We start from the raw sequence: 16,852 nt of genomic DNA, 5'->3' as shown, positions 1-16,852 counted from the left end.
GAGTCAGGCCCAGAGACAGGAGGTCCTAGGTTCAAATATGACCTGAGACACTTCCTAGCTGTGTGACCTTGGGCAAGTCACTTGACCTCATTGCCCAGCCCTTACTGCTCTTCTGCCTTGTAGCCAATACACAGTATTGACTCCAAGACAGAAGGTGAGGGTCAAAAAACAAACAAACAACAACAAAAAAAAACAGTATATGCTATTCCAGAGGAGAAATGTCAGCACACCACTGATGGCCAGCAGGTGGTGACAGCAGGAATCTGGTTGTGCAAGGAAAGTACTGGGGATCCAGAGGAGAGAAAGTGTGTGGAAGGAGCAGGTGGAGAGGGGGTGCCCATGTATGTCTGTGGTTTTTAACCACATGGGATGGAGTGGTGGGTTATGAGGAAACCTCTAAGAAACACAAGTGGCTAGCTTTCAATTTCTAGAACTGAAACTAGGCAGAAAAACACCAAACTTGGTAGCCCAAATCTCCCCATCTGCCCTTCATCTCCCTGGTAGCAGGGGACTAGTAGATGCCAGCACGCATACGTATGTATAGACTAGATAACCAGGTGACTTTACCAATTGGAAACAGGCTCTGGTCCTAGACCTCTAGCCTTTCTAAGAGGGTACATTCATGGACGATAACAGCTCATCTGAATGGAGCACTTACTCATGATCTGACCAACTTGGTATTACAGCTCCCCGGGGTCACCTGACCCTCTGCAAAAAGTCATTTCCCAAAGAGAATCCTTTCTCAATGCTGAATTCTTCCTTCTTCCCTGGTTCCTGAAAGTGTGGTGCTCTCCCTATTTAAGAAAAAGGCTTCTATTGTATATTATCCATCCTGTAGGAGAAAAAAGGTATTTTTGGTTTCTTGGCCTCGGGAATAGCCAAAGTGCATAAGAATGCATGTGTGCTTGTGGGTAAAAGTGGGTCAGAGGGCCAGTCATCCAGAGGATTCTTCATACCAGGATGGGTAGACTGGCGCTCCATAGAAACCCTATAGTTCTAATGGCAACAGATGATCTCAAGCCTGATGCTTGTGTTCGTGCATGCATGCCTGTCTGTTTCTCTCGGTCTCTCTTTCCTTCTCCCTCCCTCTCTCCCCCCTTCCTCTCTCTTCCTCTCCTTTCTCCCCTTCCCTCTCTCTCCCTCTCCTTCTCTCTCTCCCTCTCCCTCCCTTTCCTTCTTCTCCCTCTCCCCCTCCCTCTCTTCTCTCTACCCCCTCTCCCTCTTCTTCTCTCTCCTTACTTCTTTCCCTTTCCCTCTCTCCCTCCTCCCTCTCTTTCTTCTCTCCCCCTCTCCTTCCCTCTCTCTCCCTCTTCTTCTCTCTCCTTACCTCTCTTTCCCTTTCCCTCTCTCCCCCCTCCCTCTCTCCCCCTCTCCTTCCCTCTCTCCCTCTCTCTGTCTCTCCTCTTCCATGTATATAGGATGGAAGGGCTGCTAACATGCCCAGGGACCAGGCGATAGTCTTTCACACTCTGCCATACAATCTGGAGTCCATGTTCCTCTTTCCACAACCCAGGCAGCTACAGGAAGCTTCTGAGCACCTTGGGCATGGAATCTCTAGGAAGTCATGAGCTTCCATGCTTTTAATAGGGACTGTTCTCATTTAGGACCAAAGCCCTGAGAGAAAGCGTCCGTTTTATTGTTTCCAAGTATACATGGTGGAATGACTTCAACCTTCCTCTGGGTCAGTGTACACGGAGAGTTCACCTCTTGGTAACCCCATTTGGAGTCTTCTTGACAAAGATACTGGAACAGTTTGCCATTTCTTTCTCCAACTCATTTTGCAGATGAAGAAGCGGAGACAAATTGGGTCACACACTTAGTGTCTGGGGCCAGATTTGAACTCAGTAAGTGACTCCAGGCCCAGAGCTCTATCCACTGTGCCACTGAGCTGTCCCACTTCACCCCTCCTTAAATTCTGATTTGTAATTGGGGGGATCAGGGAAAGTAGCAGGTAGGTCTGGGGCCTTTTTAGTTAGCATGAAGCATTTTCCAAAAGCGCACTTTGTCTGAAGCCCCACATTTTGCTTTCCAAGCACTGCTGGCTGCTATAGGTATATGGCCTTTTTATTTCAATACACGGATTGTGTTGCGGAGGTTGTGACCTTCTGAGGGAGAACAGTAATGCTGTATGGGCACGGGGTTTTTATAATTTTCCCACTTTACCTCCATCATTCTAGGACAACCTCAGAACCCTGGCATTGGGCAACAGAGCAGGGCTATGATTACTGAGGTTGTCCCCCTGTGCCCCATGACGCAAGAACCTCCAGCCTACAGGCTGGCAGCCCACACACACACAGCCCTGGAAAGGAGCCGTGTCTCCTCGATGCATGGCTGCTAGGGCTGGGAAACAATTTTTGATTATCCCTGAAAAGTCACTAAACTGAACAGACTCTGATCCACCAATAGGAATATAGCCCAGGGGAATCCGAAACAAGAGGGAAAGTTCTCATACAGAAGAACATTTGTAGCAGAATTCGTGTAATGACAAAGAACTGGAAGCAAAGTGGGAGCCCATTAAATGATGAATTTAGTTGTACAAATTGTAGCATATTATATGATACGATGGACTATTACTATTATTGTTCTGTAAGAAACAACAAATATCTAACACTGTTCTTGGTAAGTGCCTGGTAAAACTTGGATGAACTGTTGCCAAGTGAAGCAAAGAGGAGGACGAGGATGAGGACGAGGACGACCACCTACATGATGACTATAATGGGAAAGAAAACCTCGATGGGAGGCATGCAGTGAGTGACCAGTCATGACTTCAGACTCGTGCATCACTGGGATCATGACTTTGGGAGGTACAGCATCTCCCACACCTTGGCAGATGGGGGTGGTAAATTATAGGCAGGAGAGGAGGGATGTCTGCTCAGTCAGAACCTGGGCCACGTGGTTTGGGTTTCTGCTTAGCAATGTGTCTATTTCAAAGAAGGACTCTTGGGGAAAGCCACTGGGAAGCAGTATCAATGTTAAAAAAAATCAGTATTTTTTTAAAAACAAGAAAGTGCAATCATAGCCTAGCAAGTCCTGAAGTAGGTGACTTCTAAAGGTCACACAACTTAAAGGAAGAGCTAGAAGGGAAAGCTAGATGGCTCAGTGGATAGAAAGCCAGGCCTAGACATGGGAGTTCCTGGATTCAAATCTGGCCTGAGATACTTCCTAAATGTGTGACCCTGGACAAGTCATTTAATCCAATTGCTTAGCCCTTCTTAATCTTCTGCCTTTGAACTCTGTATTGATTCTAAGGAGGGAGGCAGAGAAAAGTTGAGGGGAAAAAAGAGGGAGACACTAAAAGGTTCGCCATCACTGTTCTAGCCCATACCACTCTTCTACCTTGGAACTGATACACAGTATTGATTCTAAAATGGAAGGTAATCCTGAAGGACTTAAGATGGGGAACAATGTCCACCTCGAGAGAAAGAACTGTTGGAGTTCTTTCACATCAGTATATCTTTGGTTGTATTTGAGGTTTTGGTTATATGTGACTTTGCTCTTATAACAATAACAATATGGAATTATGTTTTGCATGACAATAAAAATTTTTTTTTAATTAGCCAGCGAGTAAGGTTTAGGTGAGTACAAGTCTTTCGTTTCTGGGCAAGTCATTGGATCTGAGCCTCATTTTCCTTATTTTTAAAATGGGATTATAGACCTGCATTACCTCATAGGGTTGTTGTGAGAGTCAAATGAAATAATGTGTATGAAGTATTCTGGAGTCATAATGCACTATACAGATGCAAGCTCTCATTTTGAAGAATTGTATTCATTTATCAAACTACTACATGCAGTGTGTTGTGCTTGGAGAGATACAAATATAAAATAAGGTCACTGATCCGGAGCCCTCAAAATTTTGTAGGGTTGATTAGACAGTTACACACAAGTAAATATAATATAAGGATAAATGCATATAAGGAATATCAAGTGCTAGTAAATTAGATGAAGGAGAGAGAACTTCCAGCTGGGAGAAAATCAGAGAAGGCTTCATGGAGGATGTGACATTTGAACTGGGCTTTGAAGAATGCATAGGATGTCGATAGGCAGAGATGGAAAAAAAGGCATTCCAGGCGTAGGGAACAGTGTGAGCAAAGTCACAGAGATAGGAGAGCGAAGGACATGTTTGGGGACGGGCGAACTCATACCGCGCTTTCCCGTCTCCAGGCCACAGTTAAAGAGCCCTGAGAAGTGTTCGAGGAGACAAGAGCAAGCCTGGGTCTGGAAGAAATGTGGTCAAGATCCTCCTAAGCCCATTAGAGTGCATCAGTTTGCATAAAATGGCTAAAAGATACCAGTACAGACACAGAGAAGCCAAGACAGAGGGTGCCATCTTTATATGTGGAAAGGACAACAGAAGCATCAAGCCATATAAGCAGCCATCATGATGGAGCCAAAGAGGCTATTTTTTATACTTGGAAAAGATGGCTTACCTGAGAGTTTAACTGCTTTTGCCCCCTCACTTAACTGGCATTTCCACATACTGATAAAACACTGAGAAATAAGATTCAGAACAATGGTGCCAAAGCATGTAAGAGCCACAAGCAGCCTCTGAGGCATTAAAGAAAAATTAGATTATGCCTAATTTAGGCTTCACATTAAAAAAAAAAATCTTAATGAGTTCTAATGCCTTGAAAATGGGTGAATTTGTGATGGTAGACTACTGATCAAAATCTGTGCATCCCATTTATTCACTAACTCTACGGGCAAATGAGCACCTGGGCCTCAATCACATGCCATTCCCTCCACAAAGCCTTCTCTGACCATCCCCCTCCTGCCTCTAAGAGGCTAGAAGGCTCTTCTTTTCTACTCTATGTACAAGTCTCTCTCTGCTAAATGATCAACTCCTTGGGGAAAAAAAGGCCTATGATACATTTATTTCAATGCCTCCTCACTGTGCCTAGAACACCACCTTCTATAGAGACATCTTTTAAAGCCTAAACCCCAAATCACAACCCCATATATGCACATGATAAGTGATGTCATGTTGTGCTTTTGCATTTCTGCTCCCACAGTTCCTTCTCTCAGTGTGGTTAGCAGTCTTTCCCATAAGTCCTTCAGGAGTGTCCTGGCTTGTTGCATGGCAACTAGTAACAAAGTCCACAATGTTTTACTTTATGGAACACCACCCTCTACAAGAAAATACATTAGAGCATTGAAATAGTACTCAGTACACTTTGTGAATTGTTTCTGCCCTCAGGAGGGCCCTCAATTTGCAAGGACTTACAAAGGCTAGAGCTCCAAGTTTAAATTTCTTTCCTTGGCCAGGGGATGGAGGTGCCTTTTTTTTTTTAAACCCTCACTTTCCATGCTAAGCATTGGTTCCAAGGCAGAAGAGCGATGGAGGTTAAGTGACTTGCCCAGGGTCACACAGCTAGGAAGTGTCTTGAAACCAGGATCTGCCATCTCCAGGCCTCTCTCTCAATGGATCAACGGATATTGATCTATCTTGCTGCCCCCTGGAGGTGCTTTTGACCAAATGACACCAAGGCAACTTATTTCTTTCTACTTGGAGACTTGAATATGGCCTGGCCTTGCACAGGAAGCAGGATGAGCTGGGGAAATGAACAATGGACTAAGAGTCTGAAGACCTGGGGTCCTGGTTCCTGCACAGTTACTTAACTGTAAAACTGTAGAAAAATAGCCTGACTCCTCCAAGCCACAAATTCCTCTGCTGCAATGTAAGAACGATGAATGTCCCACATCCTGCCTGTATTCCAGGATCATGGAGAGAATCAAACACAGATACAATCCACAATGTCAGCCAATATCTGACAACTATGTAAGTCAGCCAATTCTTATTCATATTAGAAGGGCTTATTTGCGTAATGGGATGCTGGAGATGGAAGGAGTCCAAGAGATCATGAGAAAGTTATCAGTTCTGAGTCAGGGTTTCTTGAAATGAGCTAGTCTAGCACTCTTAAGGGTTAAATGTCAGTAGAGCTGGCAGGAGAACCAGCATGAAACAATGAAAGACTGAGCTAGAGAGTAATCAAATTTTTTGAGAACCTAGAGGAGAGAATTCCTGCTCAGGGCTGGATTTCCTCACCTATCACATGACCCGTTTTCTCTGGCCCCAGTCCACGATTAATGTGAAGTCCATTACCTAGTCTAGGCTTGCCTAGACCAACCTTGGACCTCCCAGATAAGAACTGACTTGTTGGCCTTCTTCAGCATTTGGCCTTTAGACTGGATTTCTATGCATGCCTCAGGCTTATGTGACAAAACAAAACAAAACAAAACAACCCAACAACAGTGGGCCCAGAGTTACAGCTGCTTTCAAATGCCAATGTCAGTTGGGACAGAGATTATCATCAGGTGTTGGGTCCAAATGGACTTTAGGAAAAGATCGAGCTCTGCAACTCTTTCCCCAGCTGCCTCCTGGGGAACTGAAGCCAGCAGCAAAGCAGGCAGGTGGGAACTGGAGGCCAAGAAGGCTTCAGCTGGAAGTTCTCCTTTTGAGGGAAAAGAAGAAGAGCTAAGAGCCAGTGTAAATTTGGGTTTTCAGGAAGAATGATTTTCTGGCCGCTTGGGGGAGGTGGGGCTACTTTAATGCTAGGACATAAGGTCAGAGCCCAAGCAGAAGTTACTGGGGGTGGTGAATAATCATCACACCCCATAGTGTGAGCAGCCATTTTCTTTGACACACCTAAGATATCCAGCTCAATGGGTTTTCTGAAGGCAGGTCCTGCCATGTTCCCCCGTTGCTTAAGGTGGTGTAGAAAAGCAGAGGAGCCTTCTGGGCCCTGGAGTTTTAAGAACTTCTTTTTAATGTAACAGACATGCCATGAGAGCAAAACAATACCAGAAAACCCATTCCAGATCAGTTTCCATCTGTTGCCAGGAAACACAGGAAACACAAGTACTGAAATGAATTTCAAGGGGTGAGGGTGATTTTTATCATCAATTTAGTGGTAAATGATCAAATGAACAAAATGGCCACATATGAAAATTAATCGAGATATTTAATAGACAGTGCAAACCATAGTTTCATCTGAATATAAATGTATGCACATGTTGCAATGAGTTATATCAATCAGTTATCACAAACAGCAATGAACACTTCTGTAGAGCTATGTTAAAAAATGTACAGCTGGAATTTAATTCTAATAATCTCACCTGCTTCCAAGAGAACTTTGTCCATTTCAAATCAGTTTCACAAACTTAAAAGAAAAGGTGATCCAGAGTGAAAGGGTGGGTGTAGTGATAAATACAAAGGCAGTCAAACAATCAGTGGCTATAAATACAGCTTACAGAGTACCCCAAATCAAATGCATTATTACAGCTGAACACAAGAAAGAAACCTAGGATTTTTCTTTAAATGTCGTACAAGACTTACAAAGGCATGTGGGACATTTCAACTGACTTCAAATGACAAAGACTACATCTGAAGAGCATTTCAATCCTGAACAATAAATTCCAATTGAAGATCCAGCAAGGAGTTAGCATAGTCCAAAAGCTGAATGCTGGATATTTTGCAAATACATTTTATTTTACAGAAATTCAACATTATAAACAGCAGGCAACTCCCTTCCCCCTCCCCCCAGCTGCTCCCCTCCAAACCCCTCCCACTGGGTGCAGACCACACTCTCCAGGATGCAGCCATGATGCAGGCCCATTGCCTTGGGATAAGATCCAAGAGATAAAGATGGTTCTCCTCCCCCACACCACAAGCACACACCCACTGCCACAGGTGACCAGAGTCTGCTTTTATACAAGCCCAAGGAGTTGTACCCATTACATAGATTCGGCCCAGGTCTCCAGCTCTTTCATTTCATCCTCGTCCTCTTCCTTCTTCTTGGCTATAGAGGGAGAAGGGAAGAAGATGACTCTTATTTAAAAAAGCTAATGGTTTTAAACCCTGGCTTTTCTCCCATCCCCATCCAGGTTCCAGTGCAGTAAGTGGTTATGTAAACAGCCCCTCCCCAGGTTCCCAGCTCCTGATAAGCAGCTCCAGAATGCCAGAGAGTCAGAGAGGCAACTGAATTCACCCTCCTCCCCCTCCCACCTTCCCCTTCCCTTCCCAGGCAGTTTTCATCTGGCAGGAATGGTCATGTGATGAGGACGTCAATGATGATTCACTTTAAGGTTTCACCCTCATTGGGAGGCAAATGTTTCCTTCTTCAATAAGTGAATTGTGGGCACTGAGGGTGGTTTGCTGCTACAGTGCCTTTTTTTCCAGTTTTTTCCTGTCCCAAATCCTGAAGCCAAAGGCTCTCTGCACCAGACACTTGCACCCACTAGAAATTATTTAGGGTACCTGAATACTCAGAAGCAGGATTTGGTAAAGGAAGAAGAGCTTTATGGAGAGAAGTTCTGCACTCAGTGTTATGCCACTGGACACAGTTGTAGCAGGAATGAAAATAATAACTTCCCACTGTGCCTTACAATTACAAAGCACATTCACAGCAAACATCTCATTTGAATCTCATGGTCATTTATAGTTATAAAAGAAGGCAAGACAAAAGATTATGAATTACCCTTATTTTAGAAACAAAACAAAAAAAAGATTTGGAAGGAAAGCCATTTGTTCAAAGTCACACAGATTGTAACTGGAAGAACCAGGAATAGAATCTAATCTAGGCCCCTTTTGTCCATTGGACAGTGACTTCTGACTACTGTTGTCTGTCCATTATATCATGCAATCACTTAACGAATGCCTGCTAAATGAATAAAATAGATGGAGCCATTTGCTTGGTTCCTATGCAACTCTGCCTTCTTTACAAATTACTCCCCTTATTAGCAGAAAAGATGTTACCAAATGTTCTGGCTCTTGCAGTAGGATAATTCTGTTTCTGAGGATTCCAAGGAAAAGCAAGAAGAGAACTGCTGGTGGAAACCCTTTAAAGGGCCTGTTCTTAATGTCATTTTATTGGTTTCCAATTCACTTTCAAATTTCCTTTGACTGCAGACATCTTTGGGTACTCCTAGAGTAAGTGAGTTTAATAAATGTCCTGTCCCCAGTATGTGGGTATATCTAACATTATGTAACCTTGGTTAAAAACCCATACCTTCTTATTATCAATTCTAAGACAGAAAAGTGGCAAGGGCTTAATGATTGGGGGTAAATGACTTGCCCAGGGTCACATAGCTAGAAAGAGTCTGAGGCCAGATTTAAACTAGGTCCTCCCAAATTTCAGCTTGGAGCTTTATCCACTGTGCCACCTAACTACCCCACATTCTCTAACTCTCAAGGAGTTACATAAATTTCAGTTATTATCTCAAATACTAATTCTCTGAGTTGAGACTTGATCTATACAATGTCAAAGCAGAAAATCATAGATTTAAAGCTTAAGGGTGACTTCTAAATTACTAAACAACATTGCAAAGATAAACAACTTTGAAAGATGTAAAATCTCTGATCAATGAATGATCAACCATGATTCCCAAAGGACTATGCTGCCCACAACCAGCTGGAGAAATGATGGAGTATAAATGGAGAATGAGATTTATTCTGGGGCACAGATAATATGAAAATGTGCTTTGTTTAACTATGCATATTTATGGCAAAGAGTTTCCCCACCCCCCTTTGAAATTGGAAGAGGGATTGGGAGAAAAAATACACACTTGTTAATTGGGGAAAAAAAAACCCACTGGTAACCACTTGTCTAATTCCTGGATAGAGAAAGGAATTAGTGAACTGGAAAGCTTCAATTTTATAGCATTTGTTGCCTGTTGGCATTTCTATCTGGGCATCCTACATGTATCTCAAATTCCATATATCCAAAGCATAATTGCCCCCAATTCATTTCTCCCCAAAACTTCCCCATCTTTGTTGATGGCATCATTTATCCTTTCAGAACCTAGGCTGGCACTGAAGACATTTACCTGACTCTCCCCAATGCCCTATGTTCAATCAGCTGATAAACCTAATTGAGGATCTATCCCCATCTCTGTTTTGAACACAGTTACCACCTGAATTTAGGTCTTCATCACTTCATACAAGGACTATTACAATAGTCTGCTCAACGTCTGTCCTGCTTCCAGTCTCTCCTTTCTTCAATCTATATTCCACATGGATTTTTCCCCCTCCTCAATTCTCTTGTGTTTGGTTATCTCATTTCAGGTTACATCCCACAATAGAATAGAATCTATCTGAGGGTAAGTGTCTGTTTCACTTTTCCTCATAACTCTAATGACTACCACAGAGTCTTGTACACAGTAGGCATTCAAATGCTTGATGAATGTGTGTGTGTGTGTGTGTGTGTACATATTCCTTTATATAAATCCTTACCTTCTGTCCTAGATTTAATAATAAGAATTGATTCCAACACAGAAGCGTGATAAAGGCAACTGAGGTTCAATGACTTGCCCAAGATCACACAACTAGAAAGTGTCTGGGGCCAGTTTGAATGCAGATCTCCAGACCTGACACTCTATCCAATGAGTCATCTAGTTGCCCCTATTTTTTTAAACATTAATTTTCTTTTTAGTTGAATTCCAACTTCTCTTCCTTCCCTCCCTACCCTTAAGGCAAGCAAAATAAATTAAAAAAAAAGATAAGCAAAGATCCTTTATATATACACATATATATGTAAAGTCATGCAAAACATATTTCTATGTATATTAATGAAAGTCAGAATGAAAAGTTTATTCTAACTCCTATCCCAGTGCTCCTCTCATATTATGATAACCTCCAAAAGTGAAGAGTGCTTAATTCACCAGGCCTTTGGAATAGCCACAATTGTTCTAATCTTTCTTTTCCACACAAATTATTTCTGGAGCCTAAGTATTTGTCATCCATGAAAATGCCCTCATTTCTGCAATGGGTTGTCCTCAACCTAATATCCCATGGAAGCTCTCCAACATTCTACCTTTGCCCAACAATTTCTCTTGCTTGGCACTGTGTCCAAGATGGATTATTACTAAGGTTCATACATATTCAGAGCTGAATGTGTATAAGTGCACAGGAGAGAATTGTATATAAAACAGAGATCTCTAAGTGACTATTTCTCCAAATGTCACACTAACCTAGTGTTTCTGGCCTGGATCACCTCAGAACAGAAAACCCAACAATTACACCTACTCAAGGAGCTTTGGAGGTGCTTACCTGGCTTTGATGGTAGTGCTATAGAGGGCACGTTTGGTAATGGGACTGTTTCAGGACCATTGATCTCCAGCAAATTTTTGTCTAGTTCTTCCTGTTCAAGTTCCTCTAGCTCTGCCATGAGCTCGTCCTGAATGAAGGAAATCCAAGAGAGAAACGCGTCAACATGGAAATCCCAACCCAGAGGCATACCTCAGACCCAATGGCTCTCTGAATTCTGCTGTCTGGATTCTATTTGAGAGGGGCCAGCTGAAGAAGGTCTAATCTCTTCTCAGAAACCTTTAGTGGCTACTTATTGCCTCTAGAATAAATTGTACAATTCTCAGTCTAGAATTTAATGTACTCTACAACTTGACTCCAAGTGACCTTTCCAAGCAGCTTTCGTAATTGTTTCCCTTTACAATTAAGCCAAAGTGGACAACTGAGCTACTTCCCAAAATCCCACGTGTCATCTAGCTGTGTTTTTCTATAAGGGGTCAACCATACCTAGAGAAGACTCTCTCCTCCTCAGGACCTCCAAAGGCTATTTAGTCCCCCTCAAAGCTCAGCTAAGGTGGTACTTCCAACAATAAAGCCTCTCCACATCCCCTCTCCCTCCCCCTGCTTCCTGCTAGTTGTTATTAGTCTTTTTTATCCTTAAAGGACTTTATACTTATTTATCTCAGTATGGTCTGCATCCCCTTCTACAATGTAAGCTCTTTGAAGACAGGGACTAGTTCATTTTTGCCTCTGTGTACCCAATGTCTAATACTGTGTTGTAGTGCACATTAAACACTTACTAAACGTTAGTGGAGTTACATGGACCTACAGCCATCTAGTATATGAGTTGTTGTTGTCGTCATTGTTGGGTGGTTTAGTGTGCAACTCTTCCCGACCCCACTTGGAGCTTTCTTAGCAAATATATTGGACTGGTTTGGCCATTACCTTCTCCAGCTCAATTGACAAAGGAGGAAACTAAGGCAAACAAGGTTAAGCAACCTATCCTGGGTTGCAAAGCTAGTTAAGTGTCTGAAACAATTAGAACTCGGGGAAAATAAGTCTTCCTGACATGGGAGACAAAATCTGACCCTTAGCATTACTACATCAATGGTACAATGATATGCTTTACCATGAAGTTGAAGATGTAATGCCCCAAATTATTCCAATGTACATGGCAGGTCAACAAAGTTTGAGAAAAGGTACCTGCTCAGCCCTTCTGCATTTATGTTCAGGGTACAACAAGCATTTTAACAATTCTAAAATGGGTAGATATTAGCCAGCTTTGAGTTGAATGTTTGGAGAGGAAAAAAATGTTTCCCAAATCCTAGTCTATGGAAAAGAAAAGCAATTGTGTCTGAGGGGAGAAAAAAATGTTTCCCAAATCCTAGTCTATGGAAAAGAAAAGCAATTGTGTCTGAGGGGAGCTAGAAAGCCTGTAAAACTATCAGACAGCTAAAGAAGGGTTTGAATTTATTCAGTTTGTATAACTGATCTGAGTCAAGTCACTTACCTCATCAAACTCTTCTCCAAACCCTACAGGTTTGGAAATAGCTGTGGATATCTCCTCTGCAAGTTCCTGCTGGTCAGCAATGTCCTGCATTAGCTCATCTACTTTATCAATATCCCTTTAAACAAATTATACAAATGCCACATAAGTCAAGGTACATACACACAATAGAGTCTGATGGGTTCTCATAACTTAACATAAGTAAAGTAAGAATCCAATTTCTTTGGTGTGGAATTTGTCTCAACCTCACCTTTTCTCAACAAACTATAATTTTCTATTCTGAGTCAATTCTTTGAGATGGTCGGTTTTATCTTACAGACCAAAGATCATTCTGAACACTGGGCAATAGGCAAAATCATTACTCATCCATTAAAACACAATCATGCCCAGGAAACCTAATTTCCTGGCCCCCCAAATTCATTTATGGTTTTGAAAAGAAAAAATATCCCAAAATATTTTATATTATATATTATTACATAACAAACAGTAACACCTCACTTATCCAGCAACCTCTCCTTGGTAGGACATGGGAAAACCCCTTCATCAAGCCTTTACTTAAGAGCTTATCTAATAAAGTTCTAACAAAGAAGCATTTACCACAGCAAGAAGAAATAATTGCTAATAGCTTTGTGGTAAGTTAAAGACATAAGAAAACTATAAAAAGCAGATACAAGAACTTAAGGAATTTAACAATTTGAGGCCATTTAATATATACTATAGATACTTCAATATGCTTTAGGGCATCAATGTGTTATACTGGGACATTTAGGACATCTGTGGATATGCACAAATGGTAATCTTGAGACATCAAGAAAGGGGGGAATTCTGTTTGGTGTGCTCTACTGCAAAAGTCAGAGAAATATACAATACATGCTAGAAAATTTTCTGTTTTAAAAAAATTTAAGATAAAATAGTTGGGGACTAAATTAAGGGGTAAGCTTCAACTTTGCCCAACAATATGCTAGATAAATTTCATAAATATGGAATTATAAGTTGGAAATATGTGCATTAGAGCTAGGAGAGACCATAAAAATCATCTAATCCGGGGGAGGGGAGGAAAAGAAAACGATCTTTGTTTGCAATGAATAATGTATGAAAACGACCAAATAAAATAATGTTTAAAAAAAAATCATCTAATCCAACTGCCATATTATTTTATAGACAAAAAAACTTGAGACCCAGAGAGAGGAAGAGACTGCCTGAATACATGCATCTCCCACAGAGGTGACTTACATGTTATCATGGGCAGCCTTCATGGCTTTTGCAGCGTAGCCCATGTTCTTGAGGACTTCAGTATTAGTGTTGGCATTCTCAAGAGCTTCCCTTTGAAATTCGATTGTCGATAATGTACCATCAATCTGGGCCAGCTGTTTCTCATATCTCTTCTTGCGCTTAAGTGCTTGCAGAGCAGCTAGAAAAGAAAGAAGAAAATAGAATAGATTTTGAAAAAAATCACATAAAAGGGCTGCACTACAGTTTACTCAGTTTTGCAGTTTGTGGGACAAAAGCTATTGAAAAAATGTCCAAACCCAGATTATCTTTTGTCTTATTCAAGTTACATTAAAATCAGCATTAATGGAATTAGAGGTGGGATTGAGGGAAGAGTAGGAAAGCATTATAACTGTGAATAAGTCCTACAAATAAATTTCATGTCCAATGAATTCTGCGAGACAGAATCATATCTGATAAATTTATTAACATTATTTTAAGAGGTAAATGGGCATGCAGATAAAGGGGAATCATTAGCTTATATCCTCATTAGCCTTTTTTAAAAGGCCTTTGACAAATCTGTATACTGACAGCTATTAAGGCACAAAAAAAAAATGAGATACCACCAAAGCACTGGAGAAAAAAAACTATTTTATTATGGACATAGAGCTGGCTTAGAGAGAGAAAATAAAGGGTGGGGAAACTTTATACTTAAAAAAAGTTAAAAATCTACATAAGAATTGGCACTGGAGATTTTCTGATTTGGCATCTTTATAGATTTGTAATGGGGGGTACAAATAACAAAATCTCCAATTGTGCAGATTAACCTTTTCTGCGCAATAAAAAAGGGAACTGATGGGAACAGATGACAAGAAGAACTTATTAATCTACCCCTATATTTTATAATATTGTCAACTCTATGACAATATATGCATTGGAAAGAATAGTAAAACATAAGACATGGTTTTAAAAAAACAATCATTTTCTTCAATGAGAAAGATCACAATCCAGACTTTCAACTTGTGGCAGGAATACAAAGCCACTCTCAATACCCATACAAACATAATGAAGCTGCTGCCACCTTCCACCTGTTCTCCCTCCTCTACCCCTCCACAACAACAAAAAAGAAGCAAGGGACAGATTCCAATATTTACTAAAAAGATAGAGAATCTTACACCCATTAAAAAATTGGTAAAGAAGACAAGAAAAAGTGGCAATTATTAGAGGAGTTTAGGGAAGACAGGCTGAGTAAAGCACCTAAGGAAGTGGGAATTGGTACAACCTTCTGGAAATATACTCCCCTAAAAGCTATTAGACTATGCAAAACCCTTTGACCTATGAATATCACCACTAAGCATCTACCCCAAAGAGATCAAAAAAAGAGGAAAAGGAACCATATATACAAAAATACTTATGGCTGACCTTTTGGTTTTATTAGAGAACTGGAAATTAAGGGGTTTGATTAGGAAATGGCTGAACAAATTATGGCATAAGTATGATACATTGCTGCTCTGTATCAAATGATAACAGTGAATGATTCAGAGAAAACTGAGAAGACAAATAAACTGATGCATAGTGAAGTGAGCAAAACCAGAAGAGCAATTTTTACAATAACTACAAAAAATACAAAAAACACCTCAACTTTAAAAGAGTTGAGAACTCAGATCAATGCAATAAGAACTACTTTATTCCAGAAGGCTGATGATGAAGCCTGGTACCACCTATCTGACAGAGAAATGAGACTCCAGAGATTCTTATCTTGAACATAGCCAAAGTATAGGGTTTTATTTTGTTTTTTACTTGATGATGTTTCTTTTTTACAAGGGAGAGTTTGGTTTTTTGTGTTGTCCTTTTTTAATTTGGAGAGGAGGCATCTGGAAGGAAAAGTGGGACTAGTCAGAGAAGAAGAGAGAAGAGAGAAGGATGGGGAGGGAGGGGAAGGGAAAATCATTCCAACATGTTTAAAATGCATAGGAAATAAGTCTAGACAATCAGATCCGCTGTTCATCAACTAACGTTGAATTTATTATATAACTTTAAAAATACAAACTGTACATAATATAGTCATAGTTTTGTATATTTGGAAATGTTCATGCTGGATGATAATCATCAAAAATTTTTTTCTAAAGAAAAAGACTAACGGAATAGAACTGAAAGCCTATAGAATAGAACCTGATGAAGTTCCCTCAAATCCTACTGCAATTTTTCATCTTGGTATGGATGTGACTCAAAGACTATAAGCTCTATCAGGTTCTATCATCCTGGGAAGGTTCTGAGTACAATCTGAGCAAAAGACTATATCTGGTTTCCAAGGAGCTGCACAGCTAAGTATGAAGTGACAAATTCTTTGGCCATGGCAACCCATTAAAAAAAATTTTTAAGACAAATTAGACATCAGTTTTATATAGTCACTGAGTATTCAGTGCCAATCTCAGAGGAAAAAAAGACAGTACTAAGAATCAGTTTTTATACCACCCCTATGCAAGCAAACAGTAGGCATTCTAAATGTAAGATACTAATAACCAACAAGTAGACAAACTACCTTAGGAACTGAAAGATATCCCTCTAGGCATTCTCATTATAAATGAAACCAAAAGACAAGAGGAAGCTGAAGCTAAATGGAAAGATGGCTCAGAGGTTCTCCCTTGAGATGCAAAGAAAGAAGTAGGAAGAGTATGGGTAGCAGGGTGGAAGAGTGGATAGAGTACTGGGCCTAGATTCAGGAAGACATCTTCCTAAGCTCAAATCCTGACCCTGAGCAAGTAACTTAATCCAGTTGGCCTCAGTTTCTTCATCTCTGCTAGATAAGGAAATGACAAATCACTCCAGTATCTTTGCCAAGAAAACCCCAAATGGGCTCAAGGAGAACAGAACCCAATTGATCATCATCAGTTTAGTATTTAATAATGTATAAAGAGATCTGGAAACACCATCACATAGGGCACTTGGTTATCTATTACAGGTTCTCATAATAATAATTTGCAAAAAGACCAGTACAAAGGTAATTTCAGGAGCAGCCAGGTAGCACAGTGGATTGAGAACCAGGCCCAGAGACAGGAGGTCCTGGGTTCAAATCTGACCTCAGCATTTCCTAGCTGTGTGACCCTGGGCAAGTT

At 40.9% G+C, this 16,852-nt stretch overlaps 1 protein-coding gene across 1 annotated transcript in view; it reads right to left on the bottom strand.

Moving 5' to 3' along the window:
- Nucleotides 1-6,940: 6,940 nt before the first annotated feature.
- CHMP4B (charged multivesicular body protein 4B) overlaps nt 6,941-16,852 on the bottom strand; it is a 57,804-nt gene continuing 47,892 nt past the window's right edge. Inside the window, exons 2-5 of the mRNA XM_001381324.5 lie at nt 13,761-13,938; nt 12,531-12,645; nt 11,045-11,171; nt 6,941-7,796 (exon numbers count right to left, since the gene is read on the bottom strand). Of these exons, the coding sequence (XP_001381361.2) occupies nt 7,732-7,796; nt 11,045-11,171; nt 12,531-12,645; nt 13,761-13,938 (485 nt within the window). The 3' untranslated portion in view covers nt 6,941-7,731. The remainder of the gene's footprint in view (nt 7,797-11,044; nt 11,172-12,530; nt 12,646-13,760; nt 13,939-16,852) is intronic.

The sequence above is a fragment of the Monodelphis domestica genome, chromosome 1 (genome assembly GCF_027887165.1).
Source record: "Monodelphis domestica isolate mMonDom1 chromosome 1, mMonDom1.pri, whole genome shotgun sequence".
Lineage (NCBI taxonomy): Eukaryota > Metazoa > Chordata > Mammalia > Didelphimorphia > Didelphidae > Monodelphis > Monodelphis domestica.
Note: the sequence above shows the minus strand (reverse complement) of the source record. Positions and strands in the feature narration are given on the sequence as shown.